At 45.4% G+C, this 12,411-nt stretch overlaps 2 protein-coding genes across 2 annotated transcripts; one reads left to right on the top strand and one right to left on the bottom strand.

The window, feature by feature from the left end:
• Window positions 1–4,422: 4,422 nt before the first annotated feature.
• Window positions 4,423–9,441, top strand: C922_03460 (hypothetical protein; the record flags this gene model as incomplete). The annotated part of the gene is made up of 2 exons (XM_008819052.1): window positions 4,423–5,662; window positions 5,894–9,441. 2 exons carry the CDS (start codon window positions 4,423–4,425, stop codon window positions 9,439–9,441), a joined length of 4,788 nt encoding a protein of 1,595 aa, XP_008817274.1.
• A 1,846-nt stretch (window positions 9,442–11,287) lies between these two features.
• Window positions 11,288–12,285, bottom strand: C922_03459 (hypothetical protein; the record flags this gene model as incomplete). Its single annotated transcript, XM_008819051.1, has 2 exons — window positions 11,288–11,868; window positions 12,048–12,285. 2 exons carry the CDS (start codon window positions 12,283–12,285, stop codon window positions 11,288–11,290), a joined length of 819 nt encoding a protein of 272 aa, XP_008817273.1.
• Between the last annotated feature and the right edge of the window lie 126 nt (window positions 12,286–12,411).

Raw genomic sequence — 12,411 nt, 5'->3', positions numbered from 1 at the left:
AAAAAAAAAAAAAAAAAAAAAAAAAAAAATGGATAGTCCCTAGGTGGCAGTCATTACAGCAGGAGAAGCTTGTCATACAATTCGGTTTTAAGTGCATGTTTTTGCAAGGGGCACCTCAATTGACAACGTGTAATACGAAGCACCGTTCAATAATGCATTTTTCTTTTTTCTTCCTTTTTTTTTTTTTATGAGCACTTTTTCTTCAACCACATATTTCACCACGCCGTGTTGCGAAACCGATGTTGACTGAGTGTACATTGCCGCTTTGCAAAAAAAACATACCTAGTACGCACAGCTCATACATGCATACATTTATGTACATATATATATGTATACATATGGGAACGCGCCAAATGACCCGCCGCCCTCAAGCACAAAGTGTGTCTTAACATGTTAAATGTGAATTATTCTTTTCTGTTTCTTCACACCCATGTAGGCACACTTGAAACCATCTGCTCCTTTTATCTGCATTTTCATCTAAGCAAGAAAATGTAAAAAGCGAAGCGCAAAAAAAAAATAATTAATTAATTAAAATAAAATAAATAAAAAGAAACTAAAAATATGACAAGAAAAAAAAAAAAAAAAAAGCTCGCCAGAACGTAATGTCAAACCACCAGTAACTTTTCTTTTTCTCGCGAAAGATAATTTTCTTCTTCTTCTTCTACAAATGTATATAAAAAAGGTATACGTAATGAGAAATTTATTTCTCTCTACAAATAAGTTCTCCTTTGAGTGTACATTCATTCTACCTTTTTAAACCCCCCCCCCTGTTTGTGAATGAGTGTATTTTCTTACAAGTACATTCGTTGTGCGTATGCGCGTGCGTGTATGTTCGCACAGTACGCACATGGTTAGGTTACTTATACGGATGTACATGCCCCTGCTAATTTGTGTATCCGTGCGCACGGATGTGTTTCGTGTACAGAGAATACATTCACGTAATGCAGAAGCGCGCGCATACATATGATGATATACAAATATATAAATTTACGTATATTATATATGTACACGCCTGTGCGCCTTCTCCAAAACGGTTATTGCTGGAGGTTATGCGAGCAGCTCGGACACTTCTTGCTCCCCCGTACAGTGCGCGAGAATGCCCTGCTTAAACGTGGAATCAGGTTGTTGTGCGCTTTATACTTGATGGTTCATCAGCGTTTGCATATTTGTAAACGCACAACTTTTTCCTGTTCCTTTTCTGCTTCTTTCCTCTTCTTTCCTTTTCTTTTTCCCCTTTTTTTCCCCTTTTTTCCCACCCCCCACTGTTGAGTGCAAAAAGGAAAATATACCATGGACTATTTGCTCCCTAAGTGTACATGAGCGTGTTCATTTCGTTCCCACACAAACACATACCTGCTATACGCATTTTTACATAGGCACGTATACATATGCATACATGCGCGTACGCACTTGCATTATACAAAACGACTGAATCGATTTAGAAGCGCGACATAAAATCGAAAGGCTGTTTGTGTAAACCTTAGCACACTCATTTTATTTGTTATTTCCGATTTGCAATTTTTTTCTTTGTTTAGTTTGCTTCGCTATACGTATTTTTATTCTGTTGCATTTATTACGTGTACAAATACGAGCCCTTTTTTTTATCTTTTTTTTTCCCCCATTTTCCCTCCCATTTTTCCAGCCCATTTTTCACCCCCATTTTTTGCACCCTCCTTCCCCACATCTCTTCTCCTTTTTTTTCCCCCTTTTTTTTCTCCCCTTCTTGCGCATTTTTCCACATTCCCATTTCACCTCCAAAACGCATAAGTTAACACCCGAGAGGGGAAAGCAATTCATATACATGTATACACTTCACATATGCATGTATAGGTGAAGGGATGATATTTTATTGCCCCCCTTTCTTCCCCTTCTATGTATTCATTTAACTGCATAACCGTGTACAGTAGCATACGTAGATATGTGGCTACCTGTGCGAATATCTGAGCACATGGGGGTACCTCTTGATACGTGTATGCGTGTGCCGAGACCCCTGTGGGTACATGATAATACATGTTAGCCTCAGTGAGCCCACGTCGACCGCGCTGCCAAACGTCGGTCCTGCCACCACATGTTAACAGAGGTTAACAGAGGTTAACAGAGGTTCACAGAGGTTGACGCATGATAATACATGCAAATATATGTTGGCCCATCGCCATCTCCCCCTTCCCCCCTCTTTACATTTGTTGCTCCGCGTCAGTAAGCGTGCCCATTCGTTTATTCCGAGACGCCAGTGCATACCCATCTTGGTCTCCGTTGACCAGATGGCGTGTTAGCATTTGTGTTTTCATTGATAGCTATCCCAATTTTCACACCCCTACTCTTTTGCAACAACCCTTTTGTTCACTTTGAGGGTTTATTATAAAAACGTCAGATGTGTGTATCCCTAACGATACGCATTTATTTCGTTGCCCCTTTTTTGTCACCCATTTTGTTTCTTGGAAGCGTAAAAGGGTAGGCTTATTTTTGGATATAACTCCTTTGCATAGCACATGTTGCATAGCCTATTTTGTCTAGCCTCTCTTGCGTAGCCCATTCTGCATAGCTTTTTTCTCCCCCTCCCGTCTCGTGCCCGCGCCACCCACGTGCTGCACGTCAAAATGCAATGCGGACAACTCGAACAACTCGAACAACTCAAACAACTCGGAAAACTCTCCAGTGAGTAACCAGCCGAGCACAGGCAGTCGTATGAGGTACGCGGGGCTCAACACGAGAAATAAGCATTCATCATGTTTATTGATTTTTTTTTCTTCTTTCCTATGGTGCATTCGCCACGATAATTGTGAGGGCGCACATACGTAGCAACATGCCTGGGTGTACGTGAGTGCATATGCATACATATATACACGTATATATCCTTATGTGTATTCCCCTGTACGTTCTGGCGCAGCTGTGGAATCCGATACCGCCCCCCAGAACAGGTCTCATAACGCACCAACGAATGTAAATTCACTGCGTTCGGCTGTCCGTTTGCATAGATGTGAGGCACGCTTGCGTTTGTTCCTGTCTGCAAGTTTTTTTTTATTACTAATTCATGCGAAACAATAAACCATGTTTTCATGCGTTGCATTTTTTCATTCCCCACATGTGTAGCTATTCCTGCTTCTAATGGCCTCTGTGTCTTTTTTTTTTCTTCTTCTTCTTCTTCCCATTTCCCCAGACTGTGTTAACGCACAATTTGTGAGTATTTTTCCCCTCCTCAGAATCAGCATCACCGCCACATAATATGTTTGTACGAGCACGTGTGTGTGTAACTTTTCGTATGTACGATTATGCATGCACCTGTGTGTGTGTGTAGGGTGTATCTAACCCGTACGATATGTTTATTCGTTGCGCATATGCATGACTATTTGTGTGTATATTTTTTTCCTCCCTCCTCCGTCTGCACCTTATTAGAAGGACCATTTATACCAATGGATTCTCTGTAACTAAGTATATACCCCTTTCATGAAACTTCCAAACGTGAAGGGGTGTGCAACGAACGGTTTTTGTGCTTCTGCAGCATAGCAAGTTTGTATTACATTTATGCATGTGTCGATACGTATGTGTGTACTTGCGCATTGACCCATTTCTGACGCGTACACCGTACATTTGGGAGAACAGCCGTGAACCAGAAGGAGGGCAATCACTAGGGAGAGTCTCATTATGTTACTATCGCACCATTGTAGTGATTTATTTGCGTAATGTCTACTTTTCTTCTTCGCCCTATTCCTCCCTGTATCCCTCCCCTTACCTAAAATTTGTGAACACTTAAGAGCAGTTGCAGAGAGTTAGAGAATTAACTTGCTCGCTGCATGTAGCACAGTCAGTCATGTACACCGCGCAGTGGAAATGCGCAGTGGAGATTCCCACCGGTAGAAGCCATCTCCCATGAAGATCTCCAAGACGACTTAGCAGAGCAGCGGGAATGCACTTCGTATATGCACCCCGTAGAGGCACTCCGTAGAGCCACCCCGTAGAGCCACCCCCTAGATGCACACCTGCATAACATATTTGCAACAATTGGGGCAACTTTTCTTTTCCCTTCAAGCATACTCTCAGAAAAAAGAAAACCCATGTGTCTTCTCTTTTAATGCATTTTTTTTTCGCTACCTCGCGCTGATCACAGAACGTGAAAGCATCTCGCATACGTTTAACATCTTCCCCGTGAAAGAGTGATAACTCTGTGCTGTTACGTATTGCGGCTCTGCCCTAGGCTCCTCCGTCTAGCAAATGGTAACCCACCCCGTTTATGAAGAGCCATCAAGATAAGGATGAAAATCGAGCTAACAAAAAAGGCACTTGAGCGAAAACTAGGGAAAATTTAGTTCATAACATTTCCAACCTTGTAGGCGCAGACGCGGGGAGAGCGCCGAGAAGAACAGCTTTGCATCTGATAACCCCGGGCTAGCCACGAAAGAGCTCCAAATAAATCAACACCGAGACATGGATTCGCGAACCGCAATTTCGATGGATGATGCCGAAAGTAACAGTCATTTATTCCTTTCCGATGAAAGAAAGGGAGTTAGCCACAATTTTGGCACCCCCGATTATTACCACAGCAGGAGGGAGAACAAGTTTAGGTTTGCGCCGGGTCACAGCTACGATAAGAGGTACGGTCAAAGGTACGGTAATAGCAACGGACAAAACTACCATCACACCAACGGTCAAACGTACAATCACCTCTGCGATAATAGCTATGGCCATGGTTATGATCATACCGGCGGCCTCAACCGCTGCCTCAGCCGCCGCCTTAGCCGCGACGTTTCAACTCCTCCCGGCGTCGTCGATTTGAAGAACGCGAAAAAGAGGTTCGAGCTCGACTCTTCCGCAGCCCCCAAAAGTTACAGTCACGTTGCTAACGGGGAAGATTCAAAGCTGCTTCGTGGCAACGTGGAGACGTTATCAGATGTGGCACTCTTTGAAGACGGCCCGAGAAAGGGCGAACCCGAGATTTTTGCGAATCTGCATGGCACCAGTTTGCATAGCGCAGATCATGATTCGAAGGTCGCTACACATCATCATATATTCCACAGTGCAAATTACGCGGGGGAGATGGAGACGATGGGGACGGTGGGAAGAGTCGAGACGGTGAACCGGAGGAACGAAGGAGACCTCTCAGAACGGACAGATCATCCTGCATTGGGACAGGTGGACGACGAACCAGTGGAGAAGGAGCAGACATTCCAGAGAGCAATGATTGCCCACAAACCGCATGACCTGAGTGGCAACGGACCCATTTACTCCAAGGAGTACAAGGAGTACAAGGACTACAAAGCGAACAACGAGAAAGTGAGACAAAATAATATTAACAGTCAGATTTTTAAAGACATCAGAAGAAGCAAATCAAATTATAATTTCAGAAATATCGTCATCACGAATGTCTTTTTGGGAAACATCCCACCGAACATAACAGAAGAGAGGATAAAAAACGTGTTGGAAATCTTTGGCTACATAATACACATTGAGTACAAATGGTCTATCGATAAGTGGTCCTATGCATTTGTCTACTTTGTTGACGAGAAGTGTGCAATAAATGCAGTGAACATTCTGAATCAGAAGAAATTTTTCGACAACTCTCCCAATCACAAGTTGATCTGCTTCATCGTTTCGAAGCAGATTCCGAACCAGAATACCCTTCACTACAGCAAGGCTAATTTTTCCCTCCTGAAGGACGGCCCTCCTGGTAAAACGCGGCGAATTTGTGAATCAGCGAATTTGCGAATCAGCGAGTTTGCGGTGGTTTCTACGCGGCGATTATTTCGCCTCCGTCTTGATCTGCCGTTTCTGTTTTTTTTTCTTTTTTTTTAGCTCCCCCCATCGTGTTAATCATCCCCTTAACCATTTCCCTGATTATTTTCTCCCTTTCTCACGATTTTCTCCCTTTTTTTTCCGCCTTCTTTACCCCCTCTTACAGGCGCAAATCTCTTCCTGTATGGAATCCCCCTCAAGTGGACCGAGCTGAACCTGATTCAATTGGTTAATAAATATGGTCACGTGGTGGGTCTCAGGATCCCATACCTAAACAATGAGCATGATAAGAAACAGGGGAATAGAGGCTTCGGTTTTGTGTCATACGATAATAAGAAGTCTGCCATTGAGGCATTTGAGGAACTGTCAAAGATGTATATCCATGGGAAGCTCCTCAAAGTGCAGCTGAAAAATGGCGAGGAGCATCTGTTGCCGCCAAAGTTGAGGGGCATCTACAGCGTCGGCGTGGCAGGAAACCCAAACATGGGAGGAAACCCCAACGTGGGAGGAAACCCAAACGTGGCACCCAACCCTAACCTTAGCATGAACATGAACCTGAACAGCAATGTGAACATCCAGGCTAATCTCAGCATGAACCCTAATTTGAACTTCCACGTCAACCCTAACTTGGACGAGCAGGTGAACGGGCAGGTGAAGGGCCAGGCTGATGACCAGGCGGACCACCAGGCGAACCAAAGTAACGCAAAAGACCCGGACAGCAGCAAGACGGCGCAGAGCCTCGTGAGCACCACCGACACACTCAAGACGCTCAACTCGATCAATTCTGTAGATGCGGCGAAGAAACCGATAAGTAACTTCCCTAGCAGTGGCAGCAGCGCGAATGGAGGAAGTGCCAACGGAGGCAGTGCCAACTGCAGCGGCAGCAGTCAGGGCGCCAACTTCCTGACGGGCAAGAACATGATGAGCAATAACCTGATGAGCAGTAACATGATGGTGGAAGAACCCTTGTGTAACGGCAGGGACAACCTCATGGAACACATTTCGACACCGGACCCGATCTCCCCAGTGGAGCTGCTACCAAATGACGTAGGTAGCAACACCATGCCATTGAGGAACTCACACGGAAGGTTCGTCAAACATTTGTCAGACAACTATTACAGTAAATATCACACGGCAAGGAAGAGAGTGAATAATTACATGCACAGCTTTCAGCATTCCAGCATCCTAGCAAACGACGCCGTTAACGAGGGTAGCGCTGTTAGCGGGGTTAACGGGATTAGCGGCGTTAACGCGGTTAACGGGGTTCCTTCTGCGTACCCAGTGGAACCGCTCAGCGCTTTACCTAAGACGAGCGACGTAGCGGATGTCTTTCGAGGCACCGGTGCGAGTAGCAGCGGCCGTTTGTATTATAGTCAGAAGGGCGAAAGTGGGACCCCTTCTGGGGGTACACGTAGGAGCGTCATCGGATGCCTGATTAGCGATGAGAATGGAAGTCAGCCCGAGAGTGTAGGCCGCCAACCCGAGAGTGGAAGCCCCATCGAGTACTCAGGAATGAGTAAATACCCCCATAACGTGGAAGGTGCATCAGTCAAAATGAATCCTAAGAATGAAACTACAACGTATGACTATTCAGATGATCGTTTTGACTGCGTCCTTAATGAACGTGTTGATACCAACGACAGGGAGACGGACAGAGGAGAGCTTTGCTCCTGGGGCATGAGGCGAACGTTTCAAATACCGACGGAACCAAAGGGAAGAGGAGTAAACAGTAAAGTGTATTATCACACGAACAGACTAGGAGGACAGAAATTTCCAATAAATGGCAATTCGACCGGTTGGTCCGAATGTGGCCGATTTGGGGAGGACACAAGTGCCGACAAAGTGCAGCTCTCCCGATTGAATCATCTGAAGAATAAGATTTATACGCATCAGGGGAGAAACATGTTCTGCAATCCGAGTGTGGAGGGGAGGACGGGTTCGAACATGAGCACTCAGATGAACAGTCAGACGAACAGTCAGATGAACAGTCAGATGTTTGCGAATGGTACGACGGGAGAGTGTAGCGTCGACGGGGGGGGCAGCGGAAAGTGGAATGGGAAGAAGGGGGACGGGAGGAAATGGGACGGCAACTGCAATGCGAAGTGGGACGGTAAATGGGACGGTAACTGGGACGGCAACTTGAATGCCAAGTGGAAATCAAACTGGAACAGCTTTGCGCCCCTCGGAGAGTCACTTAGAAGTGGGAAGGGCAGAACGCAGCTGGGCGGCGAAAACGGCAACATAACATCCTTTCTAAATCATATCTGGTACGACAATGGGCAGAGCGGCTCAAGTGCCCCCTGCAGTCCAAGTGCCGGTTGCAATGGTGCTTACAGTAGCTCTTATAAGGATTTGCATAACAAGGCGAACAAAGGAGAGTCGGACGAATCCAGTAATTCCCCCTGCAGCGGTGCAAACAACCATGCCGTCAGTTCTATTGGGAAGGACAATTGTGGCGTGCGAAACGAAGCGATGTGTAACGCGGAAGTGGAAGAGGCCCTCCTCGCCGAAGAGGAGAAGGGGGATGCTCAAATGGACAGAAGAGGCCATCCCCATCTGCATGGAAATGGAAATAGAAATGCAAATGCAACCGATTGGCAGTATAGGGAAAAGGAGTGCGAAGAAGTGGACGGAGCAAGCCAAAGTGACGAGAACTTTTATCTTAGTTTTGATCACGAGGGGTTGGGCGACGCGGTCGTTGGAAGTAGCGGCAATACGGGAAGCGGCGAAGACCCGTCCAACTACTCCAGAAACATGCAGCTCTTCTTCTCCTTCCAAAACACATACCCAAATAAAAACTCACTAAACATCGACGAGTGTATTAGAAAGGAAAACATGCATCTGTATGAAATTCTGAACCCAAAGGTTGACCAACAATCGGACAAGAACCTTCTAGAATACTCCTTTATGGACCTCCTCTCGAAGAACAAGAAAAACGAGATGCAATATGAGGAGGAGATGGAAGGACAGATCCCAGATCAGTTGGATAGAGAAGCGATGCAGGACGAAGCGGGGAAAGAAGTCCATAAGTACAACGCCATGTCCTACTTCCAGGAAGACTATGACCCGATGGTGCATTATGACCCCCCCGATTTTTTCAGCGCGGGTCACTTCAGTTCTAGCTTTTATGACCGCCTCGACGCCTATGCCGCGGATGAAAATAAGAAGAGTGGCAACAACGGCAGTGGTAATAACAACCGGGACAGTGGCAGTGGCAATCACCACCCGGACAGCGGCAGTGGCAATCACCACCCGGACAGCGGCAGTGGCAATCACCACCCGAACCGCGGCAGCGGTGACAAAAGGCTGTTCCAGGAAGAAGGACTCTCCGAGGAAAACGATCAACTTTTAGATCAATACCTCAGCGACATGTACGTTTTTAATGATTATACGGGTGCGAATAATTGCAGCAAGCCCATGTTTAACTTCGAAGCGAGGAACGATGGGGATAGAGATGCGGATGTGGAGGCTTGTCGTGAGAAGATGTGCTGCAACACGCGTAATGCCAACCTGGACAATGAGAGCAGCGGAAAGAGCGGTAGCAGGGGTAGCAGTGACAACAGCAGCAGCGGTAGTAGTAGCACCAGCTGCAGCAGCAAAATCGTTTCGAGCGCGCAGGACATCGCAAGCAAGCGCGCTCCGGTGTACTACGAAGACAGAAACAGGAGTGCGAATTGCACCTTCAAGACCAGCAGCGTGGGAAAAGGTGCGTAGCAGCGTCAGAAAAAGTTCCTGCAAGTGTTTTTCCCGTAATATGAAGTGACCGTGCCTGATAAAGGCGCTATTTAAAAAAAAGAAAAAAAAAAAGTTTAAAAGGTGTGTTCATCTGTATGTACAGAGAGGAGAGGAACAAGAAGAAGAAACCTCACCCCCTTCCCCGTTCATGAAAGCAAATGTTACCGTGGTGCATGTGAAAACGGAAAGGCTTCTTCAAATAAACAGCGCACACCGAGGTAAAATTGCATATACCTTCTATGACTTTTAACCGTATTGTTTTCATTCACTTTTTCAGACCAAATTATGTGATTAAGGGACGGGATCTACCATTTTTTTTTTCCTTTTTTTTGCCATACCACATTTGTGCGCACAGGTACCAGAATTTGCATATACGTGTACCTATGTAGACTTGCGCTCACGCTCAGGTAGACCCCCCAACCGATGTGAGCAGGATGAATGACATGACCTTTCTTTTTCTTTTTTTTTTTTTTAAATGCCCATAAGTGAAAACACGCACGTCGTCATTACTCTCCACTCTCGTCTTAACCTTTTAAATGAGCCCATCTGTGTAGCTTATTATATCTGTACACATTTCTGTGTTTATAGTACGTGCGTGTGCTTCTAATATGTGCGTCTTATTTATGCAACAAATTAAAGCTTCCCTTTCATTTGATAGGCACTCTCCCCCCCTATGTGCCTGCGTGCGTGTGTACGTACGTACGTGGGTACGTTCCCATGCTCGTTCACCCCCTTGCGTGCATCTCATTTGTGTACTCCTTTTGCCCCCCATGTGCACATGTGCCAGCCTCTTTGTTAATTTTACCAGCGGAGGATTCTCTTTCTCCCGTTTTTTTCATCCCATGTGCAACGTCCGCAAGGTGTGCACGGGTGTGCGGTTGTCGCTACGTGTATGCGGTTACGGCTGCAGGTTTGTACGCCTGCACATTTGCACGTTTGCACCTCTGCTCCTTTGCACAGCTCATATGATTTTAATGGGAATTTATCAACACAAAAGCGTCCAACCGTCCGTGCGTTCGTCCGCCCGTTCGCTCGCACGTCTGCACCACGATTGCGTAACATTTGTATTCATTTTTCAAAATCGTTTGAAGACGAAAACATTGCGTGCATCATAAGTCTATGTTCCAGCGCAACAGCGTTGTTAGCGCGCGTGTCCAGTTGCAGTGCACGAATAGCGTACACAAAAGTGTGTCCCCCTGCAGAGCAGCGCCACGAGGATGAATTCCTCTGCGCTCCAGTAGTAGAATACACGTCTAACACGTTTTTCACATTTTCTCATTATTGTTAACATTTAAACTATTTGTGAAATATTTTTAAATTTTATCTAACTTCATCTTAATTTTATCCCAATTTTACCATAATTTTACCTGAATTCTACCTTAATTTTACCCTAATTTTATGTTAATTTTTTTCTTTTCCACTCCCCATTCGCTCCTGCTATGCTATATGGAGGGAGAAAGACATACGCCGGCTCGGGGTGTGCTCCATTTTTGCCTTTCCCATTTATTATGCTGCGTAGCATTCTATGCACCCAGACCGTACCACTACCCAGACGGTACCACTACCCATTTAAACATTTTAAACAAAACGGTTTCCTTTTTTAATGTTTTAAAAAGTTAGGCCCATGTTGGGCGGTCCCCGTTCGGGGCGCGAAAGGTGTGAGGGAAGTTGAGGTGAAAAAAGGCTCCCATGAAAAGAGGTTCACGTGAAAAATGGTTCATCTGATGAGCAAAAAGCTCACGTAATGGGCGAAGCGCAATATGACGGCAACGCAACATCACGGCAACGCAACGTGCCCTTAGGAAAGCCCCTCCTGTCGACCCCTTCAGATGCCCTGCAGATCTATTTCTTCCATCTCGCGCGACAATTGGGCCACGTCGGAGAAGGTCACCTCTATGATGTCCTTGGAATAAACGGACCTGTCTGAATTGGTCTGAACAACTCGAGCGCAAAAGTTGAAATGCTCATTGTTATTCACATAGTCAAGGAAGCTATTCGTGCCAGCCCCCTCGTCTTCAAAGCCGAAGTAATATGACTTAGTGCCCAAGTACGCCTTTCCATTATACGCCATGTTCTGCTTCAGGGTTTTTAAAATGTGATAATAATTCTCCTTTCTATATAATATTTCATTTCCTATGATAAAATGAAATGGGTTCAATTTTTTCTTCCTAATTTTTTTATTGAGCTTCTTCCAGGGTTTATTAATAATGCTGCATTTGAAAATTTGGCTATGTATTTTCATGTAGTTTTTTTTCCCCTTGAGTTTTTTTCTCTTCATTTTTATGTTTAAATTTTTTCTTATGTTTGGTAGCAGCACGTCGTTTATGACTTCTTTGTTCAGTTCCTGGAAGACGACGTTTCCTTGGTCCAGGAGGACCTTTATGCCGACCAGGCCGTGTCCACAGCCTTAGAGAGGGATGTAAAGGGGGGGGTGGAAGCGTTAACAGAGTGGAAGCGTTAACGGGGTGGAAGCGGCCCAGTCTACCGTGGTGAACAGTGGAAGGCACGGCAAACAGTATGTCGCAGACGTACGCCTCAGCTCAAGCACTCACCCACGACATTTGCCACGCATTCCTCTCGCCTACCTAGCTCTAGGACATTCTTACTCTTAAAGTCGATCCCCTCTCTGTGTAGAAATTTCAGCATCTCCCACGTGCATTCCCAGATGGTGTATCCCCCTTCGTAAGTATTTTCCCCAACCAGTTTTTTTTTTTTCTCCACATTAACACAACGGTTTTTTAAAATCAGGGAACTGTGAATTTCGTCATTTTCTTTCGACTTTTCGAATTCTTCCTGTTCATTTAGGTAGTAAATCTCGTACATTTTGGGATGGGGACAGATGAAGGGGCATTACATGCATAATGGGAAGAACATATATATGAAATATATGCTCCTGCAACCCTTTTTTTATGGGCTAATTTATTATACAATATTTAATTTTCGTTTAGG

The sequence above is a fragment of the Plasmodium inui genome (genome assembly GCF_000524495.1).
Source record: "Plasmodium inui San Antonio 1 unplaced genomic scaffold supercont1.14, whole genome shotgun sequence".
In the NCBI taxonomy this organism is placed as follows: domain Eukaryota; phylum Apicomplexa; class Aconoidasida; order Haemosporida; family Plasmodiidae; genus Plasmodium; species Plasmodium inui.
The sequence above is the reverse complement of the archived record's forward strand: the minus strand, read 5'-3'. Positions and strand labels throughout refer to the sequence as shown.